At 41.8% G+C, this 26243-nt stretch overlaps 1 protein-coding gene across 2 annotated transcripts in view; it reads right to left on the reverse strand.

Annotated features, from left to right (window-relative positions):
* Positions 1-2510: 2510 nt before the first annotated feature.
* The window catches only part of commd10 (COMM domain containing 10), a 59176-nt gene continuing 35443 nt past the window's right edge, over positions 2511-26243 (reverse strand). The window contains exons 6-7 of one of the 2 annotated variants that reach the window (XM_080468033.1): positions 3352-3411; positions 2511-3027 (exon numbers count right to left, since the gene is read on the reverse strand). In XM_080468033.1, the coding sequence (XP_080324159.1) occupies positions 2989-3027; positions 3352-3411 (99 nt within the window). In that variant the 3' untranslated portion in view covers positions 2511-2988. The remainder of the gene's footprint in view (positions 3028-3351; positions 3412-26243) is intronic. The other variant, XM_080468034.1, reaches the window with a different exon arrangement.

The raw sequence follows: 26243 nt of genomic DNA on the forward strand, positions 1-26243 counted from the left end.
ACACACACACACACACACACACACACACACACACACACACACACACACACACACACACACACACACACACTATTGCTCTCACTGGGACTGTGTGTGCTGTGTTCTGCCGGATCTCAGTGTGAGTCTTTTTTTTTTTTTTTTTCCCGTCTTCATGCAGCCATCTCTGCTCGGCCTTGCCATCTGTTCTCCGTGCTGTGGAACACGGCGCTCCCTCTGGCTGCAGGCGCTTTCACATTGATGGCAAAAATTGTCAATTGGAGTTAAAAAAAAAAAGAAAGAAAGAAAGAAAAAAATAAAAGAAAGCAGGGGACAGAGGTGCAGTGTCCCAGTCAAGTCTCCACGATGAGTCAGTTCCTCATTTCAGCATTGTTGTCGTGTCATTTTTGTTTAAATGTGAATTATAGTCATGTGGGTATGGCTTAATTTTTTTTCCATTCAAAATATTGCCACAAGTGTGGAATACTGGGAGCTGACTGCAGCCACTCTCTCCTGGTGAGTTACACCTTAAAAAGTTCTGGCATCTCCGAGGGTGGCAGCCTTAAGCGCGGTTCCCATCGTAAAGTTAATTCTTTTTACAAGGGGGAAGTGGGTTTGATTTTGTTGTTTGGTTTAGTGCGTATTTATGTTTTTATGTTCTCTCGATGTGCCAATTATCCTGTTAGCACAGCTTGCCACCTGTTAAGGTTTGATGCAAACAGCGGTAAAACCACATGAGAAGTTCTGACTGAAGAACAACTTCTTAAAGTAAATCCAAATCTGTGAACAATTTTAAAGATCCTACAGCAATGACTCTGGCAGGAGAGAGAGGAGAGCTGTACTTAAATTACACAAGAGAATTAAATCACCGCATCTTTCTGCCACTTATCAATCGACATGTATGTGGGTCTGTGAGGTTTTTTTGGAGGTTAGGAACAGCAGCCTGAATAAACGTCTTTGTAACATTCACTTCTTTTTTGAGGGATCTCATTGTATTGAATGTTTTTTGCTTTATCGTGCTTTGTGAATGTGTCCATGTAGGATTGGACAGGTGTATCCCCGAAAAGAAGTAACCTGATTTAACGTTCAACCATGTTCAGCTTCCCCTTTCTCAAAGAGAAATTAACAAATATCAGACAGACAGGAAATTTTGGTGACATTTACATGTGCGCTCTGGTCAAATACAAAGTGGTGGTTAACCCTTTAAGAATTTCCATGTTTCTCCATTTGGAATGAGAAAATGTGCCCGCTTCAAACAATGGCTTCACTCGAACCCAACACCCCTGAATGTATTTTACCTGTGACATACAGGAATTCTAGGGCACCGTTTACACGACAACAAATACGAGTGCATCCGCAAAACTTTCTTCACTTTTGGAGGATCCACTGTATCCGCCAAGTTTTAAATCCCTCTCTCAAGGTGGAAAGATTCTTTCAGAATGCAGAGACTGCCCGGAGGCTACAGAAGCTTCCCCACTCCCTCCTGCTCGTCCGGTTGTAAACAAACATGGCGGCCGCGTAGTGGCACGACTCGCGGCCTGTATTCTAGTTTTATCGTCCATATTAATAGTTGAGACTCACCCCTGATAGCATCCGATGCGTCATCAGTCCGTCCGGACGTCGGGTGCGCTCCATTTTCTTCACGTGTATTAGTGTATTGTTCTCTGCACACACGTCTGTGTAGTTTCATTACTAAATCAAGCAACAGCGCCCTCGTGTGGCCCGGCATACTAACTACATAGTGGTCTCTGTGTCCGCCTCTGCAGTGTAAAGGCACTCCTTTTTTTTTTTTTTTTTTTAACAGATTAGGTGTTGTCATGTGAAACGTTGTAGTGTAAACGGTGCCCTAGGATTCAAACAAAAATTACTACTACAATCAGTTTCACTCTTGACCTGAGAAATGTAGCAGCTCTAGTTGACTTCTACTTTGTTGGTTTGTCTGGTCTGCTGGGGAGGCATCTTTAATTGCTATACAGGGGAACTATCTTTTATCCAGCCCATGGTTTAAAGAAAAAGGAGAAGCAGAAGCAGAAGTGGATGCTCTCATCTCATCCCTCCCAGTAAATCTTATATGACCTTTAGAAGGTGGAATCACATTAGAGGGTTTGAAAGCAGTAGCACAGAGTCCTCGCCCTGCATGTTATAGGTGTGTCTGTTCTTCGACACACTTGAATCTGATCAATGTTTCGTCATCAAGCGCCACAGAAAGCCTGTTACTGAGCCCCTCTCTGAGGTCAGGCTTGTTATACGGCCTTACCAAGCATCAGTTCCACTGTGTTTAAGGGACACGAGCAAATATTGATGAGGTCACCACAGAGTAAAAGGTACCACGAGGAGCTCCTAATGAGGCTTTCTTAAAAAACACACATTTAAGAGCATGAACAAGGACAATCCTGCTCAGCTGCATATAGACACACAGGTATATGAATACAAACACACACCAGAGGTTGGTTGTGCATCCCAGATCTCCCATCTGTTGAACCAGAAGTCCAGGTTGGTCCTAATGAGAATAAAATGAGGCATCACAACAAAACAACAGCTTGGATGGATTTCACTTCGACTTCAGATTTTATTAGAATTCCATGGGCAGCAACTCAGTGTCCATGTTACAAAATTAATCTGTTTCAAATCACATAACATTTTGGCATTTATTCTCCCACATTTTCTTTGTCTATTGGTACAAATGAGACTTTAAAGAAATTGACTTCAGGCACATTTTTATCATCTATGAGTGAGAAAACGTAATCTAGAAATTAAACACAATTATCATTGACAACGTAGACAATGATTTCTCACGGTTTGAAATTTAACACGACCAGGATCCTGACAACAAACTCTCAGTAACAAGTGCAAACCTGGATTCAGTGGAGCTCAAAAGAGAAAAAGCAAAAAATCCCTTCAAACTTGACACTTTAATGAGTCAGCACAAGAACGAAAGAAGAGTTTCCAGCTTTCAAACAACGTATGCGTGTGTGGTGTGTGTGTCTGTGTACACACAAAAACCGCCAGGCATCAAGTTAGGGAGTCCAACTGTCCTTGCACGGTTTCAAGCTGAAATAAAGAAAACAAAATGTTGAGAGTTGGAAAAAGATACAGCACTAAACAACTGAGGCGCACACACACACACACACACACACACACACACACACACACACACACACACACACACACACACACACACACACAACACACACAAACACATAAACAAAGACGGAACAATTGTTAGCAAAAGAGAAAGTGGAGAAGAAGCCAACACAATGTGTCAATGTATGAAGACGACAGTTTGGCAGATGGATTTTGTTGGGCCAAAGTGTCTCAGTTGGGAAAAGGACACGGCGTGCATCGAGATTACACTAACGATACACAAAAACAGACCTTGTTGTAGAAGTCAAGCAGCTCCTGGTGGTTAAACTCGACAAAGACATTTTCCTGGACCTGAAGAACGAGAGGAAAAAGCAAGACAGAGTTAGGGAGAGCAAACAACCAATGTGCGAACCAAGTTCAGGAATATACAAACACGACAGGACATAGGGGGGGGAAGCAGCAATAAGAGCATACGCGTAAAAGTATTCACTGAGACTTCTAGTGCTTTCTCGAAAAACCTTCATTAATTATTACTTCTCTCTGGCCACGATGCACTATCCACAAAGTTTGATCCATCAGAGTGTTTAAAAATAAGTCGAGGAAAAATCACTGTCCACCAACCTGAAGAAAGGAAAAACCATCAGTTCCTCCGCTGGCTCACTTTTAAAAAGTTGAAGTTTGGCAGCAACAATTGAATCTTTATGTAACTGGGTATGAGACCAGAGAACATTATCACATCAAAACACATGTGCGAGTCTTCAAAGGTCTGAAGGACTGAGGTATGTGAAGATGTGTAATCTGTGAAGGAAGGGATGTTTCCCATTAGCTAGAATGAACAAACATACTGGATACGTAAGAGGTGAAACACCTCAACTAAATGTGGAGTCTAGCAGTAAACTAGTGTGTGTGACAATAAGTACGAGGTTAAACTGTCTTTACAAAGCAAAACTATTTGCCGGTTATCTGCTGAAGCAGAGCTACAGTCTTTTAGGTGTAACAGCAACCGGATAGAGTTCACGTTATTGATTTCTTTATGTTAAACATATCCTGACAGAGGACGAGAAGAGGGACTGCAAGACAACTTTTGACCACTAAAATTTAATCAGATACATTTTGGGGTGAGAGGAACTACATGTTGAGTTTGAGAAAAAAATGTTGAACTGTATTATGAAAGCAGGACAGACACTGGCATGTGAATAAAAGTACAGCTGATGGACACACAGACAGCATAATGGCTCTATCATTTGACATTATGTTTTTATTCATCTATTAATGAAACAAAGATTTATTAGATTTATAGATCTAGAGATGTATTTACCTTCCAAAATGAGTCTGAACTGAAAAATGTTTACTTGTGTCAAATACTGTGATTGAATTAATTCTGATTTAATAAAAAAAAAAACACTACTAAGGACAATATATTTCATGTTTAATGGAGAAGCAATCTGTAATTCAAATTTTACCAACAAGTTTGTTGCATTTGTGTCTTTTTCGCTCATCAAGTAAATTCTTGAATGACAACCTACTCGCGCATCATATTTTTATTATGTGTCTCATTCCTTTTTACGAGAGACACAAGTTTGACAAACTATCGAGGGAAGTCAGTCTTCAGAGGCAAACACGAAAGACTAAGGACAGCCATCACTATCATCTTCATCATCGCCCCATTGGACACCGAGACTGAACAATAATCGAGCCGTGAGTGTAATGGCGCACCACTTTATCATCGGCCATCAATGGGAAAATAGCTATAATACATAAAATGGTTTCTGGGTAGCAGAGAATGGGAAGGGCACTCAGTGTTGTTCTCCTGAATGCTGATAATAGTACTGAACTCCTTGTACCACTGAGGAGGCGGGACAAAGGAATAATAAATGACGAAAGAGAGACAAAAAAAACCAACAAACAAATAAAAGACAGAAACACTTGCTGAAGGCAGAAAACTCCACCTCTCCCTGAGATTTCTCTGATTGTGCGCTCGGCTGCAGCCCTCCTCCCTGCAGTTTGGCGCTTCGGGACTCGGCGAAGCTCAGGGGGGCTTGAAGCGCACTGCTTGGTTGGCTGGCTGATTGGGTGGGTGGAGGGAGGCCATGTGTCATGGCAAATTAATGACAGAGACATTCATTAAGAGCCATGTTAAAAGTTCTTAACAGAAAGCACGGAGAGCTGTTATCTCGTTACAGAATCCTCCCACTGCGAAGCGACTCCACAACAAAGGGGAAAAGTGGGACGGCCTTGGATTGAGCTTATAGTGGAGGCAGCGCAGCAAAGGACGTCACAACAGGTGACCAGACAACTATTTAAGTCATTGCTGAGTGAGATACGATAAAAAAAAAAAAAAAATTTAAATAGCATGAACGTAGCTCGACAGGGCGGCTATTGCTCAGAGGAAACAAGGAAATGATCTGGTATCAAATAAAAAATATTCACATTTAATGTGTTGAACGTCGTGTGTGCCTCCAGCAGCACTCGTCTGTGTCTCAGTTGACACGAGTCTTTTTATATTGATCTCAAGTGTAGCAAAAGCTATAATGAGGAAAAATGAGCGCTGCGTGGTGATTCATTTCGGGTAATAGTCTTCAGTTTGTTTGGGTCACGATACCCCCTGGAACCTACCGGGAAGAACGGGAATGAACGTTTGTCGAGCAGCCGAGTTGTCTCTATTATTATCTGACGGAGGTGAGACACAGTGCAACCACAATGCAGCGTGAGCGTGTGGAAAGTGATGTCGATCAAAACTCCCAAACCAGAAAAGTTGAAGACGACAATCAGACTGCAGCTCTTCCTCTCTGTTACACCGGGGTTACAGATGAAAGTGTGCTCATGTGTGTTGGTGCTTACGCGAGTGCGAGATTGACAGTATTTTCTGAAATGCTCTTCAAGGAAGTGCTTTGTGTGTGTGCGTGTGTGTGCATGTGCGTGTGTGTGTGTGTGTGTGTGTGTGTGTGTGCGTGCGTGCGTGCGTGCGGCCCATCACATTATCACATTGTTCCTCGGGGTTCAGATATCGCCAGGCAGTAACCCAACAAAGCTCTGACAGATCTAGGCTAACACTAATGGGGATAAGATGCATCGTCCTCCTCATCATCACACAAGCAGAACGCACACATAAACATAGATGTGTTGTCAGTCTCCGTGCCAAGATACAGAGCACCACATTAACCAGTTGATCACAAATTCACTTGGATGTGCCGCACCATATGCACGACATGCTGAATTACAATGTTGTTATATAGGCTACACACTGAGGGATGCCCAACGCATGTGTCAGAATCAACAAACAAAAGGAAAAAAGTGAAGAAATCCAGAAAAGTTCTCCATGTTTTTTCTTCAATAGCCACTGAAATGTGGGACTAAATGTCCCGTAGCAGCTCTCAGCACACCCTTAATGGCTTTCGACAATGTTAACTTGAACAATTCCCTTGATGAGACAAGAAAGTCTGGGAGCGGATGCTCTTCAGGGATTACACACTAACTTAACATGAGGACAGCAGAATGGTGATGCCTGCGGACACCTGAAGCAAAATCATTTTAACACCTATAGCATTCATTTCAGGCACTAATAGAAACAATATGTCTGAAAGAGTAAAACTCACCAAATAGGAAAATCTGACGGACAAAAAAAAAAAAAAACAGACAACAGGGTTTCAATTATTCCTAATGTTAATTAAATTAATTTAAAACAAGAAACAGAAATAAATCAAAGTAAAATTATTAAAACTGATTATACATTCATCATAGCCTTTCTGTCAAAGACTATTGAGGACATTTCTGGAGTGCTAACACTAAAAGTTTTATTCACAGTGGGTGTTTCCATGCAGTCCAAAAACATGCTTTTGTGGTTACTATACGACTCCTTCTCTCTGTGTTCGTCTTTTACTGTGACTTTTCCTGGGTGTATCCCGCTTTACTCAGCTGGTATCGGCTCCTGCTCTCTGTGACACGAAGATTCTACCTTAAATGAAGCATTACTGTACTAATGTTAATCGCTATATCGCCAAGTCGGTATTGACTTTGCACGGAGGTTTTGTCTGGGTCCGGTTTCCTATAGTTCAAAAACATATATTTGAGATAAATTGTGACTTTAAATTGCCTGTAGTTGTTTAGGGGTATCTAGTCAGCTGGCATCAGATAAAACCCCCTTGCGACTTTAAGTTGGACGACACGATCCAGAGGACGGATTGACGGATGATCCAGTGCGACCAAGTTTCCTTTTCCTTCTACGTGATCCAAAAAGGAGTCAAACACTTGAGCTGGAATTAGATGGATTAGAGTTTGGCACATATATTTAATGAACCCAGAGGACGCATCCCACTTCCGCAGTGTTCGCCTGACTTTTTAATCTAATGAAATAAGCACATAAAAGTTTCATTGAGCGAAATATCAAAATGGGCTCGCACCAGTTTTGATATTTTCTCTCTCTTGTGTCAACAGAAGACTGACATCTGTCACTGAGTGAGAACTCCTCGACACTCTTTGGCTGCTTCGTGAGGTAGATATTGAGTGAACTCTGTTGGTCCCTCTTACTCGCGATCTCGTGTCATCGTCGGGTAAAATATTTGATTTCATCTGTCTCACAGATCTGTTTTCTTTTTCGCAACCTGACAGAGTCAGAGGCGTGACTGCAGCGTGACTTTGGTCTTGTTCCTGCAGAACCTTTGTTGAAAACAACTGATGTGGCAACACATAGACGGGATTTCTTCATTGAAAAGTTAAAAAGGGCAATTCATAAAATTCAACTTTTAAAGGTTTGGTTTTCGAGCAGCGCTTTTACCTCAAGTAGTAACTGGAATTAGTTATATACATTTCTATAGGACAGCAGTGACATAAAGCTTGTAGAAGGAGTCCCGACGAATGGGGGCTGTGTGGAGGCACTCTTCATCCATTACTGGACTCACTGCAGTAAAGTGGAGCTTCGATGCAAAATACTTAATTTTGTGCTCATAACTTGACAGAGAGTGATTTCTTTGGTAACTTTTAAATAATAAAATTGAAAAAGGGGCAGCTGAAAATGAGAGAACCAAAACTCTAAAGACGACAAAGAATTGAGACATAAAAGGAGGAGAGGGAACGAATGAGCTTCTCAGTGAGAGGCAAAGGGAAGCGCCAAGTGAAAACACTCAGGGACAGAAAGTCGCTTAAGACAAAGAAAACTCAGACATTGTGAAGATGTTAGGAGCTTTTTTGTAGCACAGTGGCCAGATTTAGATTTTCCCCCCAAAAAAGAGACTTAGACTGGCTACAAGGTTATTTAACAAGCTTTTCAATGCAAAAAATAAAAAAAATTAAAAAAATCTCTCTTCAACAATCAACAGTACAAAATAAACTTTTAAAAATCTCAGGAATAAATTGATAAGTCTTCTGCAGAGAAAATCAAAATACAACAACAAAATGATATTTTCAAAGACACATGAATAAAACATGGGAATTTATTTTCTGTCCTTAAAAAGAAAATGCCTTTAACAATATAAATAATTGTTTCTTGAATGTAATAATGTTAAAAAAAACATTTTGTTGGCAGATCTGTGGGCTCCCGCTGTCTGTGAGGACAGTCAAGCCATCGACAGTACAGCCTCTCGGGGTTTGCGTCACACCAAACAAAGCAGGATTATATTTTGTACAGAGCGTCAAAGCACCTTGAAAAACAACATAAGGTGGACATTTTCATCGATTTATGGAGCCCTCCTGAATGTTCCAGACAGGACGTTAAAAGCAGGCATGACCAGGGCAAAGAGGACGACCGGTCGCCAGAATTTAGAACAACAAACAACTTGAACCTTTTCAGAACATCAATCAAATAAAGTTGTGGACGGAAAAATATAGGTTTATTCCAAAGGAAGCAAATGTATTATAAGTACGCCAAAGTTGTGTATGCCTTCAAAGACGGAACAGGAAATTACTTTTTAAAGCCATCTGACGATTGAAGATAGTTTAGAACATGCACAGCAAAGTCAACGCCAGACAGATATAAAGTGAAACAAGATGGCGTGCCAATCACTCTTCTACAGTATGTGTTGTGTTTGTTTGAAAGACAGTGTGTCCTGAAGAAAACCTTTACAGCTCCTGAAGTGTGTGTGCACACAGTGCCATTTAGATTGGCTGTCCCGTTTCTTTATAAAGAATTAAAAAGCATCCTCAATGTTATTTTAATTAGATGAGATAAACCTTTGTTCGTCCCACAGATGAGAAATTGTTGGCACTTTCTTCAATCACCGAGTCAAAAGCAAGGGTGGCAGTCGCTTGTAACCATGGTGTCTGATCCAAGAGCCACTTTAAATGAAGTTCTGTTTGGGATTCAATCTTACTTAATGGTGACATAATTAATTATACCATTACTTAACTTATAGCTCATCGCAGCGACTTAATTAATTATAAAGAAATACTACCTAAATGAATCCTCAGCCGAACAGCTGTGGCTCAAGATGTCAGCAATCCTGACCAATGCCGAGACTTCCTCATCTAACGTCTCCATCCAGGACAGCAGTATCATGAGCACGGCGACACACGGCTGATAAAAGACCTACCGGTACTCAAACTCACAAAGGAAACACAAACACGTCAGGGAAATACTTTGTAACCTCAGCTGGACGTCGAGAAAAAGAACAGAATGCTCAAGAAAGAGGAACGACACGGGGGGGCGGTGAGGAGGGAGGAGAAAACAAATGCAACAGCACGTGTTGGGTAACATCTGAGGAATTGAAGCGGATCAACAAACATCACATCCCGGTGTCACATTCCTAGAGCTGCACACCATATTCTGAGAACAGCAATTTGGAGTATAACAGAAGATGCAGCCAGCAGGGTAATTGTCTGAATATGGGTGAACCCAAACAACCATTACACAAAGGTAGGGCTCAACACAGAAGAACTAATCCCTCAGATAGATGTGGATTGAGACGAATATTCACATCTCAAGGAATAGTCTTTTGAAGATAGCAACGTACAAACTTTGGATGGGGAAGACAGGTGGGTTTGAGAGAGGGGAAAACGAAGCCAACGACTTGAAAGTGGAGAAACAGGAGGTTTATGCCACAATCCGTCCCTCATTTATAAGATTGTACTTTGTTCTCTGTCAAACAAATTTGATTTAAAAAAAATCCCGCTTCAATAAGTCATGGTCAATCACAGATGATGTCATTTGAGCCCCATTTGACCTCATCTGACTCCGATGACCACGTTGAAAGTCATTAGAACACAATAGTATCAACAAGCCACACCCTGGGTGCTTTGGCCAATCCATACAGAAAGAGTCAACGTAGAAGCCTTAGTCAATTAGCATAGGACAGCCTGGTTGACACTTCCAAACCGTTTCAGTACCTGAGCTTCCCCCCACTGACTTCATCTAGTCAGCCGAGACGAGTTAACGTCCTAAACTGATGAAGCACCCGTATCTCCAAGTCCAGTTAAACTAATTCAATTTGCATTGAGATGCCTCCTACCGAGACGAATGAGAATATGCATAGATGCACTTATACAATGCTTTACTACTTCAGTGGTCCCAAAGTGCTTTACTTTGTTATTCACAGTCACTCACACTAATGCTTCAGTTCCATTGGGATCAATTATGAGTTTCAGGAGATTTTGGCGTTGGTCAGGGCGAGATGGGAGGACTGAACTCTAAACCTCACCACTGGAAAACGGTCTGCTCAACCAACTAAGCCACAGCCATACGAATTCCTGTGCATAGCTTCAACTTTGACTCAAGTACACATACTTTCATGCTCATGCCCTGTTAGAACACTACAGTCAGATTCCAATCAATCTTTTAATGATGAGCTTTTACTGAATAACAAAACCTGTACAGCGATTTTTATTCATTCATAATTTCTCACTGACTTGGCACAGACCACTTAGTGACAGCCAAAGAGCCATACTTGGCCGTCAGGCAGCAGAATCCCCACGTGTCTAATTACATGGAGCTCTATATACTGCGACCTTATGTGGTGCCATGAGCCCATGCAGGCAAATATAGATTTTTATATAAAAAAAGAATTTACTACCTGAAATGTATTCTCTTCAATGTTTGACGAAATGATTCCTCATTTCCTATTGCTACTATATCATTCATCTTTGCTCTTTACCTCTTCGCCCCAGCTCTGGGTCGCAGGGCACTTGAGTCGATCCCAGCTAACTAAGGGCGAGGGCGCTTAGGCAGGGTACAACGTATGGAATGGATGTAATGATGAGATTACTGTGCCGACAGCGAGCGTTATGCCTCATTACCTTTACTGAGAGTCTGTTCAACTGGATCCTGCTTGTTCTTTTACACCTGGTCAGCTTGTTGATGAGCAGCTCGCGTCATGTTAATTATAAAAAAAAAAAAAAAACGAAACACCGGGCTACCGGAAAGCGCCCGGGTACTCACCATGACCACTGCGTCCCCATCTGCAGGGATTATCTTTTCATATTCCATTTGTTGTAGTCTCTTAATTGAAACATCCCAGGTAGACAGAAAATGACAAAACAATAACAAAGTGCTAATAATAACAACTTGACAATAACTTTAAAAAATGACGTGCAAGGAATTGAAAAAGGAGACATAAAAACAGATGCATTCTACTCTACCAGGGATCACACAAAATGCCTTTTTTTGGAAAGATTATGACGATGTCCCCATTTGGTGTCAGAAACGACACATCTGTGAATCCACTGACTTTGACAGTCAAGATCATTTTAAATTAAAAACAGATTTATGCCCCTATAATTAGTGCTGCTTCCAAAAAGGTGAAAATGCTCTCCAGTTCAGGGCTGTCACCACCCCAAAAGATTTTTAATTAATATAAATGAAATTGGCAGTACACATGTGTGAAAACCTACGTCCAGAATCCAAACCGCTGTGATTCTGTCAGGGTGACTCCGGACCGGCCTTGAGTCGACATCAAAAAGAAAGGGTTCGTGTCATTTCACCGGCCAAGGTGCTCTGTGGAAAGAGGATCCGCCGCATTATGGGTCCCCTGTGACTTTGCTGCACCACATGTCTCTTTGACAGTTTGTGGAGCACATTGAGGGCTACTTGCTCGCTGACTGAGAGATTACTTGACAGTGAAAGACAAAAATACAAAAAAAAAAAAAAAAACCCAGAGTAGACTTGCACAGGAGGCTGAGCTGTAGGATTTTTGGCAACTCAATACTCTCAAAAATACACCCCCTCTTTTCCTGGTTGCTTTTTCAATTTTTGGTTTCACCAAACCAAGATCCGATAATCAAATACAAAAACAAGATGCAGCACACTGTGACCTTGCTTTATGCCACTTATATACATATCTATTGCCCGGATGACCGTTGCCCTATCTTTCAGTCTGGTTTAACAACTCCCTCTGCATGCTTGACTACCCCGCTCTCTCTCTCGCTCCTTGCAGTATGCCAGCTTACAGCAACAACTCTGTGCCCTCCAGTTTGTCAGTCAGCTTACAATACGTGCATGTCTGCCAACCTGTCTGCCCAATGCTTCCCTCATTCTTCGTGCCATCCAACATTCACAAGCTTCCCTGGCTGTCTGAGCTGCAGTCTGTCATCTCGCTGAAGGCTGATTGGTGAGGGATACTGAAGGAGGACATCTTTGTCTTTTGCTGGGCATGCATGCAGTTGATAGCACAAACAACACCGTCGCATGAAGACACTGGGCAGCGTGTACCAGAAAATGATTGCGTGAGATCGACTGGCAGATTGCACCCAGTAATATTCCTATTCAACAAAAAAAATAAAATAAAAAATATGAGGTGGAGTATTCCTAAAGGTTTATATGACTTGAATATTTTTGCAAGATATGAATAACTACGAAAGACAACACATCTAAAACATCAGTGTAAAAAGAACAACTTCTTGAGGCAAGTGTGGGTTCCTTTAGCTTGCAGGAGAGTGTTTTAGCGTGCTTGAGGATCTATGTGTTTATGTGTTTTTTTCAGCTACATCGCTGTCTGTCAGTGGAACAACTACTCAAACAAAAGCAGCTGTGCTGTCAAAACGCAGCTCTCTTTTTTATGTCTCAATAAGGATTTTTGTTGTTTGCTTCATTACTGCAGGTGCATTGCCTCCTCTTTTATGTTGTGAGTCTTTATGTCCACCTGTCCCTGCTTCATCAACACTGCTGACGTCTGCCAGCTCAGACCGCCTGACTCACTACGGAGGAGGACAACTGTGGTGAGGAACCGGAAGACGGTCAAAGGTCAAACCAAGAACACAAAAAAAAAAAAAAAAAAAAAAGCACATTTGCTAAAACATTAGGCGGAGGTGAATAATTGCTTTCTACTCATTATGGAACACTAAGTGAACAAAATTCTACTTACTGAAATAGTAAAATCAGTTTTCTGACTACGTTTTCCAAACAAGAGGAGAATGAGACTCTCGCAGTATTTTATTGATCTGTAGAAGTTTGAAAATGTCACAGCCCATGGAAAATGCAGCGGGGTTTTCTTTTAGCCCTCTTTTAGATACCAGTGTTTTCATTCGTTACACAGCACAGGTATTTAGATTAGACTTCAGGGTAAACAGAGAGTAAACAGTGAGTACACTCAGAAGTTTAGCTGCAGATGATTGAATAAAATAAACTACTCAGGAGCTTTATGGATTAAAACATAACTCAAAAGATCAGTTCAAGCAAAACTATTATTTCATAATTGTAATAATAATACATTCTTTAAAAAACAACCTAATTACAGTCTGGGCTCATAATTGTGGGGTTTACGTCTTCACTCTGTACATAAGTGGGATTCATTACAAAAAAAAATGCATTTGAGGTAAAAGTATGTGGGACTGTCTTCTTGTTAAACCTCCTGATAGCGTCATGAAAGATGCCCGATTGTAAATAACATTAGAATCTGCATTTATTCACAGGGCTTGTCATGAATTAGCAGCACTGAATGAACGAGGGCTTACTTTTAACAAATGTGTCTGCTGCCGCCTGCTTCTTGGCAGTTTGACTCAGCTGTTTTGTTGCCGCTTCACTTTGTTGTCATTCGTTCAATAACAATAATAATTCTTTCCATAAACTTCCCTTTAGCCTCCGAACACTCCATCTCCTGATGAAGACCATGTGACCAGACAGACTTTGTTTTGTTCATTTCTAGAACGCTTTGCACATGCTCAGACAGGACAAAGTGCATTATAAGGGAGTTATTCAATCCAAAGAAAGTGATTCTTTCACAAAAATGTAACGTTTTGGTTTGCTAACAAAACTCGAAAGATTTCTTTTTTTAATTCTTATTATTTCATGTAGGACCTCGAAACTCTCAGCCGTTGTTCAGAAACCTGTCATGGTATTCAAATGTTTGAAGATGTGAGTGCTTCATCAGCTTGTTGACCCTTTCATAGTTCTAATCTTTCTGAAGCCATCTGAATACCTTTTGAGTTTGCTCCTTTTGTAAAGAAAAGTTCAACTTTCAATACCCGGCACTTCTTCAACATCACTATGTGTTTTTGAGAGCACCGAGACACCCGTGATAAAAATGTGTGACAAGCTGGTGAATCTTCTCTGCGACTGAATGGTCTTACTGCAGAAGCCCTGAGGGACACCACGATGTCGAATAGATGCAGCATTCCCCTGTTTTCTGCTGGGTTCTGAATTCTATATACATCATAAATGGTCTAGTAGTTGTAGTTGCGAAAAGTCCTTCAGCGCAAAATGTTTTTGTACAGTATTCTATGTCGCTATACAAATATATATTTTACGTAACTTATCTGCGACCTTGAGTTAGACCAAGAGGATCAACGGACGAGAGGCAAAATATCCACTGCGGCTACCAGTGGCTTTACAGCCAACTCCAGGGTTCCAGTGAGCCGTAACAAACATCTGTTTGATGTTCTTCAGTGGCACATTACACTTCGAAAATAAGCAGTTCCAAACTCTTCTATGTTTAATCTTCCCATGACCCTTCGAGGCCACAGTTACTCAAAACAACAGCCACATATGCTCGGTGCATACATGCTGCTGGGGGGGGGGGGGGGGGGGGGGGGGGGGGGGGGGGGGGGGGGGGGGGGCACCATGCAATGGTATCCACTCAAACCCTGCCCTGTAGCGATTGCACACTGACAGACACAGAACCTCAAAATGTCAGCCATTCACTAAAAGCCTGTCGACTGCAACAAATAAGAGCTGTCACAGCCAAACACTAGAAACTGTCAATCACTTCTGGTATTTATAACAGAAATGAGCACAAACGGATAGAGGGGAAGGAGAGGAAAGGAGAGGGAAGCAAAGTTATTTTCCAAACCTCTGTGATTTATGACGTACAATGCCGATGACACGATGGAGAGGGGGGCCTCCTAAAGATGTGTATAGGGGCCAGATGTCACTCAGACTCATTTCTTTAACTTGGTTCAACACCTGGTGATGAACTGGCCCTGAACATTCCGTATAACACAACACTTCATTCCTCTTTACATGCTTTCCTTTGCTTGTTCTTCTTTTCATCAAGATTTTATTCCATCTGCACTTTAAAAAAAAAAAATACCCACAGGGAATAACTAAAGAGTGAAGTGTGCACTGCTACAGCAGGGGAGACTGTGGGAACTTAGACAACAGGCTTAAGAAAAACAAGGCAGGCAAAGCAAACGAGCTCGGCCTTCTTCCTTTGTTGTGAGTCGAAGACACTCATGGACACATCGGTTTTATGCTATGCATGTGTGAGTCCCGAAGGCCACCCACTGATAACGCAAATATCAAACACACATAAATGTTGAAGCGGGGAACACAGTCAAGAGAGTAACACACATACAGGAGAATGAAAAAAGTTTGCTTTGTGTGTACATGGACACAAACATTGTTTCACAACAATGGATCATAAACAGGATATTTTTACCGCCATCAACACAATAATAGTCGATAATATTACAATGATCCAAGACAAATGTCAGCGGACTGCTGATTTTGGGGACGTTTACATTCATACAACAAATACCCTCAAGCATTTCTCACTTTATGCATCATTTAGCTGTTTTAACAAATCGTACACATCAATAAATGTGATGGTTGAGGACAGACAAACAAGTGGTATGAGTTCTGACTTTCACATACCCAGTAGGAACTGCCGACGAATTTATATCTGCAAATCCCATCTGCTGCATTAACGCAGATACAAATCAAGTTTGCATGCGTGCATTGCTACTTCTCTGTGACCTCACTCCTGTCACACACCATGTTGTTCTACGATCACGTCTCTCAGGATGAAATAACATGAGGTCTTGCTGAGGATCTGTCTTCCAGTAGGAAAGACAGATACTCTGTATCTTTTGTATCTTCGTCCAACTCAAGAGCCAGCCCCTTTTATTTGATGTATTTCTTTTCTTTATCTTTGTACCTTCACCCCGGCTCCCGTCTCTCCCTTCATTAGGTGACGCCTTCTTATAAGCAGCCCATCAGTGAGCTGTCTATCCGTAGCTCCGCTGTGGACTGACATTTATTAAGAGTCAGCTTTGCCTGCAGTCTCCCAAAGTCTCTTTGCATCCCCACAAGAATACAGAGAACCAATTAGAGAGAGAACGGGGCATATGTCTACAAACTCTGAGAAGGCTCGGCCACAAAGACAAACAAATACCCGAAGAGAGGGAGGGTCGACAGATGGGAGGATGGAAGGATAGAAGGATGAGGAGAGGAGAGGCAGCTTGGAACCTCACATATATTAGAAAGGGAAACGAGGCATATATCTTAGTTACATTAGTTTGGAAATGCAGAAGACAATAAGAGTGTCGTAAAAGAAAGAGATATACCAAACTTGCCAAACTAAGCCCACAGCACCTTTATCCGAAGCATTAAACACACCAGAGCACCCTGCTCAGCTAAATTGTGCAGCAAATTCTCTGTCAGTCATGATGAGGCTTGACATTTACAGCGAGCAGCAGGAGGCAGCTGTTGGGGCTAAACAAATAACATCCTCAGTGGTGGACTGAATAGGAATAGAGATATTTTGCCTATCGGTTTTGTCTGACATGCATGAGGTCACCTATGTCCTGTCTGTCCAGTCAGAGTGCGTGTGCCTATTCAATATTTGTGCGTGTGTGTGTGTGTGTGTGTGTGTGTGTGTGTGTGTGTGTGTGTGTGTGTGTGTGTGTGTTTGAGTGTGTGCGCGCACCGTCCATCCACCTCCCAAACTCAGAGCTGCCACATCCTGTGTTGTGGTTATAGACAATGGGACATGACGAGGCTTCCACCAGAGCGTACCGTTCCCACATCCGCCACTCGGATCTTCACATGCTATGCTGCACAACACAACTGAACACAAGCGCCAGTGACTTACTAAGGAGGATGATGACTCCATGTGGGGGATCCATTCAGATATGAATCACAGGGAGAGAAACAGGAAGGCAGAACACAGGAAGAAAAAAACCCCTTTTAGGTCTGAAACCTGGAAAAAACTTCCCTCTTCTGCCTATGTAATTAATTGTTGCCTTTCATACGCAGGCCTCTGCTTTGGATACGTTCCACGTTAACTTAAGACAGAACTGCTATTTATAGACCGACAATGTTTGTATGATCCACAGCATCAGGCACACATAACCACAGAAGGCAATACAGAAAGTTTATTGAAGCACAAGGGAGGGGAGTGTTTAGGAAAACAGGTCGCTCAGTCATATTGTCTGACCCTTAAGAAAGAAAGCAACATCTATTCCTGACACAAGCAATCTTTGTACATGGGTAAAACATGTTGCAAACGTCTGATTTTGGAGTAAAATCTCAGTCTGAACATTTTTTTCATGATCAGCATTTATGTGTCACTTCCAGATGTTCACTTCCAGATGCTTGACACCTCACAATGCCACAATTGTGAGGTGTCAGGTCAAAAAACTTGGGAAAGACGTGTCTGGTATTTAGTCGCAGCTCATAAAAATATATATAGCCAAAATATTTTTACTTAAAAGGCCTGTGCAGCCACAGTTCACCCATAGTGTTTTTACTTGTGTCTTCGGAATATTTCTTCTTCCCCATTTGATTGACAGCTTATTGGTGCCCATGTTAGTTTTGTTGCATCTCTATGAGCATGACTGTTAAATACTGAACAATTTACACATTATTAACGGTATTAGCTTGCAGGCTCTGGTGCCATCCTCCCATCACACAGCTTCGATTTGAATAGCCACAAAATCAGAGAGCGTAATTAAAAACAGGAGAGTGTGAAAGACCTTTGATACTGATAATAGCCATGCTTTTCACTCAGCCCATCATCACACTCATTAAAATATTGGCAAAATAAACATTCCAGGGTGCGTCATGTAAAACCGCTTGTTGTGGTAATGGCCGACAGATGCTTTGAGACTTAAAAGCATTATGAAAGATTGTAGAGAGACACACAGACAAAGAGACAGGGAGAGACAGGCACCGGCAGTCGTGCATCGCCTCAGCTAGCGGTCATTCGCCAGGTCATTAGGTTCCCAAGTTAATAAAATAAAAGAATAATAAAAGATCCCTCTATATTGTCCAACATAGAGAGTGGTTGTTCGGCGTGGAGTGTCCCCTTTCACCCGCCGCTTCCCATCTTACACACACAGGGATACACACACCTACACACACACAAACACTCTTTCTCTTACTGTGCCTTTCTCGTACGAAAACGTACACACAGACACACAGCTGACAGTGTCTAGGTGGGCATGGGAGGGATTTTCACACGCCTCACTCCCCAGAGCACATTCAGTACAGTACAGAACATGGCAGCAGGACGCGCACACAAAGGCCCGGATTGTCTGCACCCAGTGGGCCACTCACTGAACTCTAATGACAGACAGACAGGAGCGTGCATGCAGATACGTGCACAGGCTCCCTGCAGGCACATTGAAAGACACACACACACACACACACACACACACACACACACACACACACACACACACACACACACACACACACACACACACACACACACACACACACACACACACACACACACACACACACACACACACACACACACACACACACACACACTTAGTGCCTTGTATCTGGGAAACAAAGGCCTTTTAGCGGAAACACCGTCTATCTGGGGCCTTCAATGAGAACCAGCCTGCAAGGCTCATTCACTAGCTCACTCTTCAGCCAAACTGTGTGACATATTTGAAAAAAAAAAACAACAACAACGAAATAGTTAAATGCTAAACTGACATGTCAGGAGTCGTCTTAGAAAGCAATATAATGATGGGTCGGACAGACATTTATTAAAGTTTCAACAAGTCACCCCTTGTAACGAACAGTTGCAAATTTATTATGTTGCCTCTGGGGTTTGAATTGTTCTTTCACTTCCTTTTCTACACTCTTCACTGCGTCTGTCTTTCCATCTTTCTTTATGTGCTAGGTGCTGCTGAACACAACACAATTTCCAATAAAAATAAACCTTAGGTACAAGTTTAGAGTGTCACAATGACACTTGTAAAATGTGGCAAGACATGCTGTCGCCACAAGTATTGGATAGAGTGACCTTGATCAACTCTAGCACCTGCACCCAGGCTGTTACACAACACACACACAAACCCAGCAAGTTTTAGAGGAAAAACAGCAAACAGAATCATTACTCCATATGGGTAATCTGGGTAAAAACTGGTCATATATACTGTTGTATATTGTATATACTATTGTACCGGCGCATTTGCATGATCTCAGACCCAGGTATGCCTGTCTTATAGAAAACACTTAATATCCTTTGTGGTCGCAGGTGACCAGATATTAGCTGCAAATTCTGTGCTGTGTTTTATGGGTTGCACTGCTGAGCATCCCTCGATCACACTTTGTTCAGATCAGATTATTGATCAGACTAAGATTCAGACTGTTTGGAGATCAGGCTGACACTGTGGTATACTATTGGTTTTGCAGAATATATGAGGAGGAAAGTCGTTTGAACTGCAACTGAAGCTGACTCTTTATTTACCGGAATAATTTTTCATCAATTTACTTTCCATTATTCCTTCATATCCTTATAATACATTGTATATTTGGACACAATTTCCCCCAATGGTGGGAAATTTCAGTTCAAATATATCTCAACTGCTTGTCATATTTCTTAAGCCATCCTAACACAGTTTTGGCTGGGTAGTGCTATGGGAGGCCACGGCTATAAAGTCAGAGACTGCTCAGTTATGTGGAAAATGAACAATAATGCTAATTGAAGGACACAGTTTAATCTTTGCTCCCAACACACATTAGTGGCCTTTCTGACAAGCATCAGATAGCAGACCTTTCTGTTGTGAATAAACGGTGTATATCTACATATTACTTTTCACAACCTCGACACAAGCTTTTGCTTATCGAAATTCAGCTGCTCCACTTTAATAGTGCTCATGTGGAGAGATAAAAGGATTTTTGAGGCATTTTTAGCAGTTAATTCATAAATAATAGTCGGGGCCATGAGGGACTCTGGAACTAAGCAGGAATAAACATTTGAATGCCACTGACTGTTCTGTGAATAAAAGATTCTTCATCCTTATTTTATTAGAAACGGCTGCAATATACTCTCTTAAACATAAATTTCAGGGCTGACTGTGCATTGCTGAAAGAAAGGTAGACAGTGGATGAATAGCAGAGAGAGGGAAAGAGCCTCTTGCACACGATTCGGTTTTTAAAAAGTTGTAAAATGCTCCATTTCCTTTATGTGAAAACAGCGCACTGTTAAGTATTTGATTTTTGCAGCAAGTCAGAGAACCGGGGTTTTCATTTCTTACATCTGAAGTACATTCAAGGTCTTGCTCATTCCTATTCACTCCTTGCCTTTCTCGCTCCTCCAGTAGTTCAGTTTATCCATAACCTTTGTTAAATACGTTTGCTTGTGAGATAGCACTGTGCATGTAGGTGTGCAGCTATGCAGAATCCAAACACACTTCCAATTAAGGTTGAAGGCTACAGTTAGCCTTTGAAGTTTTCACGGGGAGGAAAGTGACACGGTGAAAATGGCACCGAATCCCAAAATCACTGACCCTGGGTTCTAAACAGGAAAGAAACAGAACGCATACAACTAATTGAAAATAACCAGTCTGCAGTCACAAAACTGTGAACTGGATGTAAAAACAATTACTGTGTCACTGTTGCAAGGAAGAAACAAAAGTATCTTTAAGTCAACAATTCCAGAAACAATCTCAAGATTGAAAGTAGTTTCTGTAAAAACCTATTTCACAACCGTTCACAACCAACAAGTAGATTAGTTACATTTGTTGCAATGAATGGATTGCATACGCACATTGCTCCAAAATGGAGTTGTTCGCCTTAGTTTTTCCCCAAACCTGACACAAGTTTGAAGTGAAAACTAAACTCTTATTTCTTCACCGAAACCATCCAGGTAGTAAAGTTCATACTTCGACACAGATGCCACATTCGATGAATGAAGATGGTAAAAACTTATTATTGCTCGAGTGCTATAAAAGAGTTACCTTTAAGCGGAAAAAAAAAACCCCAATGAGTAATGCCTTACAGGGCGGCTGCATCACAATGATGATGTGGTGGTTTGCATTCTTGCTTCAGTCGGGAAAACCAGGTTAAATTTCAGGTTCGGGCCAAACTGTACAAACACGTGTGTGTGTGTGTGTGTGTGTGTGTGTGTGTGTGTGTGTGTGTGTGTGTGTGTGTGTGTGTGTGTGTGTGTGTGTGTGTGTGTGTGTGTGTGTGTGTGTGTGTGTGTGTGTGTGTGTGTGGGGTTAAATGGTGACTCTAAAATGCCTGTAGGTGTGACTGTCAGTCTGTGTGTGTTGGCCGTGCGATAAGCTGACGGGCTGTCCAGGAAGTAACCTGCCAATCACCCTCAGTCAGCCCCTTTCAACACGAGCTTGGATAAGGAGGACACTGAAGATGGATGGACTTCACTGCACGGCATTATTATCCCTGAACAGACTTGACATTTTACTGAAAGAGTCAAAGATAATTTGTGGGGACAAAAAGCTTAAGAAGGCAATTGGCAACCTCATAAGGGTGCACCTAAAAATTACTAAACTCCCCTTCAACCATAGTCTGGATGAAACGGGTATGAAAGATGTATAAAGGCCAAGGGTTTCGCCTTCAAATGTAAATTAGACGGGTAAACTCCAAAAACATAGACGCTATTTATTCGCACAGGACAAGCATCAGGCTAAAATATTTGGGATGAATGTGGCTCACATCTTGCTGGGGGCGTGGACTCGTGGTGCCTCAGAAGCAGCAGTGCAACATCTGCGCTCCTCCGCGGCCACTGTGAGCTAAGTGACGACGACTGGGAAGGCCGCATCACCACCGCATACCTCACGCTAGCCTCTCACGGCCTCACAGCCATAACTTTAATAGAAAACACAGCGCAAAGACATGCACGCATGCAACTGAATTTTATGGCGTCAAAGGCGCTTGCAGTGCCTTTTGTGGTGCCGGCGACGTTCGTGAACTCTGGAGACAGATGTTCCAAATTCCTTCCCGCTGTGTCCGCAGTGCAACACTCCCAACGTCTCTGTCTGGTGAGGTAAAGTCACTTTAATATTCAACCACATGGGAGTCTCTCCCGCCCTCCTTTCGAACAATATGGCAGCTTCTCAACCGCTCCATCCTCCTCTCGCTCCATACTGTGGTCACCTCTGAACAGAAACAGAGCCTGATTCTGATCAGCCCCGTGACAACGTCTGCAATGCGTCATCTACCATATGTTGTGGTTCCACGGCCTCAACAGTTCATAAGTCTAAACCGATATTCTTGAAACAAGCTCCTGTCATATTGACTTGATAAGTTTCCTCTGTCTGGCGAAGATGTGCAGTCTTTCTGCCTGAGACTTATGGCAAAGGTCAATATTTCAAGCTTTCGGCAATGAGATAGTTTTGTTAAAAAAAAAAACCCAGATATTTCAGTTCTGATTATTTTTGGGGAGTTTTCGCTTGGTCATTTTCTCTCCTTAATCACTGTGCTTGTGGCGAACTTCATGTATCAGCAGCGTTTTGCTGCAGCTACAGCCAGTATAGCCCAAAGCTGAGCCAACGGCAGCAAGAAATAACTGACACACACTATGCCATGTACAAAACAGTTTGTAAATTTTTAATAAGTGAATCTGGGGCACTTTCTTCTTTTTTTTTTTTTTTTTTTTTTTAGAAGACTCAGAGATAATTATTGATGTTTCACATCAAATACATCCCAAACCACTTTATATATAACAAATTTATTCTGCACTTTCTGTGGCAGTACATTTTAATTCCGGCTCTGACACCATGCGATATACTTCAGCAAATTTCACCTTTTGAAGCCCAGCATATGATGCATGACTGCTAAGTGATCACAATAAAAGAAACTGCATGCAGGAGGTGTCATTGAATTCTGATTAAACCTCTCCTTATGGAGCGAGGACGGAAGCTGTGCGAGCCATTAAGTTTTGCCAACATCAAACTAGTCCCCCAACCGCCTAAGCTTGACAATCTTAATCTGACAAACTGGTGCAGTATTTCATTGATGTATGAACTTAAAAACTTGTAACAAAGGCCTCGAGAGAGTCTTTAGGTTCAAGCACACCCTTAAAGACTCATCTGAGACAAGGCTCAGACATCTTTTCATCATCTTAAGAGGAATCCTGAGGTTTCCACCCCTGTAGTAGAATTTGTTTAATGTGTGAGTGCAAGAGAAAACTGATACCATCTCACTCCCATTCCCAAACCTCCCACTTGTATTTCAGACACTTAAAGTTTGTTCTTAGTTGTTTCTTCCCCAAAAGATACGGTTTAACCAATGTATGTCTACTCATCTAGGCTATTTTAGTCCTGTGGAGCTCATGACTATGAGACTTCCAAAAAGTTTAGTGAATGTGAAGTTACTGTCTACGGAAAAGTCATTTCAATGCCGATTTGAAAAAGTATAAACTCATCTTTCAGTATGGGATTGTGACAATAAGAAGTACTAGAGATCAGTGCAACAGAGTCTGCGAGTTCTTGACTTTCTTTCGAACATTTACCCCAAAAAGGTGACGAACAAATATGCATCGCATTCACAGCACCGAAAAACACAAAGACTGAGCAAAGAAGAGGACGGGTGAAGAATCTAAGACGAAAGAGAAAACTGAAAGGGAGCGACAAAGAGGAAATCCGGAAGATGAGCAATTTCATTTTGATTGTGAGGCAAGACGTTAATCCATTTCATAGTCACCCACCACTCTACCCTTCATATGTGGTCTGTGGGAGTGGCACAGGCTGGGCTGGCCTAGATACATGCAAAATGAATAAAGCCATAATATCCTTTGATACAAGTCTTTGAAACATGTTCAGCTTCAAGCAGCATCTGTTCCTACTTTTAATCTGGTTAGGGTGTTTCTCCAAACGCAGCCAAGCATTATCGTCATCAGCAGGCGTTATGGATAGGGGGATGTGACACAATCAATGAAATGCGCTAATTCGGCGGAAAATAATGTCAATAATCCCTGTTAATTCAATTGCTTAGCTTACATATTTAACTCTGGCCGGGACTACACAATGTATAGAGCATCACTGGAAAAAAAAAGAAGTACCATATAAACACAATAACACTGATTAATAATAAATCAGTTGAACTGGTTGTACATCTGAGCGAGAAAAGGTTTACTTGGCTCACACTCTGCTCTCCATCTCCAACAATCTCTCCTATGTGGCCTATTTAGTCGAACTAACATCCAGCATCTGAAAAGGACCAGACCTCAAAGTGTGCGAGGCTTCTCCCCGTGCTCGTCATTACCATGTTTGTTTATCTACTGCCTGCTCCCTCAGAGGAACACCCAGCCTTGTTAAGGAGGGAGAAGAAAGCTTTAAAAGTGGAAATAAGGCATACATTTGAGTCCGGTCCCAGGACGCTGTGCGGTGCAGAGCGATTTCCATAATGGTAGCTTAACAGGAGCTAGCCGGCTGAGCGAGGGGCACCTCGCCCTCATTAAGGCACTCGCTCAGGAACAGATTAGCGCTTCATTAACATACAGAGAGAAGCGAAGGGAAATTACCACTCTCCATTTCACAGTCTGAAAGGCAGGCAAAGACCAGAATTAGAGATAAGTGGCAGGGAAAAGATGGACTCAATTTGGGGGAAGATAAAAATCGATGTATGGTATAAAATTTGCTATTAAAGTATCTCGAATGTCTCTGACCATGAATGTGCAAGATGGTTTCCTCTCTCTGACAGCCTGCGCCCATACTTCTATCATCCTTTGCCAATCCCCTCCTCATTCTGTCTTTACACCTTCTCTATGACTGTGTTGCATTCATGCAGCTCATTACTCCTCTGACAGAAGTCTGTCAGAGCTTCAATATAGTAATCCTAGAAGAATGGATGTTGCGGTTCGGGTCTGCATTGGTCATTTTCATAGATATCCTGAGTCTCTATCCGACCCACAAAAAATAAGCAACTCAAATTTTTATCTTCCCAATTAGTCTGTTGCTGAAGGAATAGGAGACCTCGGTCATACTAAAGCTAGAGATCAAAGTTTCGCCAGAACAAACCACTTAAACTACAGCAAACATTACATTTATGAACACAATTTGACATGAACGCCTCTTGGGAAGCATGCTGGCCACATCATTGCCGCGACAGCTATTCTCTGAATGTTTGAATTCAAAAGCCAAAGATGAAGAAGAACAGTGTAATTACCCTTATGCGAGACTGTATCAGTTTAAAGTGGTCAAACAAAGCTTCTCTAGACAACTCTCCAAGAGCTCGTGTGCTACACTGTCCTATCCTCTGAGGCTGCCCTTCACTGCTGCTTCTCTCATAAGTAGAAGTGATAAATCCCACTGAAGTGTTTTAACCTTTAGATTTAATAGGCCTAATTAATGAAACTACCTGTCATAGGAAGGCAGAAATATCCTGACCCTCATTGTAAAAATCAAACCCAACTTTAAAAAAGTGTCTAATTAGGGATACCACCTGCATTACGACACTTCCACTAGAAAGAAATATGAAGTTTTCTAACCTCTAACTTTGTTTTGCTCTTTTGTAGACCTATTTTGTAAATAATAACTAATTAAATAAATGGGTTATTGACCCTCACAAAAGCTATATTTCAAACCCTTAGATGTTTAATTAGGTAGAGACCCGCCATCGACCAAGCGTAAATAGAATTTAAAACATCTGAACTCATCCTGTATTCTCTCTGAATACCTGGATGAGCTTAACCCCCCCCCCCCCCCCCCCCCCAAAAAAAATAGAACTATTTAAATATTTTCTTAGCTGAAATTAACCTATAGAATCTATACACGGTAACTCCATTCCTTCACCCCTTTGACTCCCTGGTGTCATGCGATAATTCACGATATTT

This window comes from Lipophrys pholis (assembly GCF_963383615.2).
Source record: "Lipophrys pholis genome assembly, chromosome: 7".
NCBI lineage: Eukaryota > Metazoa > Chordata > Actinopteri > Blenniiformes > Blenniidae > Lipophrys > Lipophrys pholis.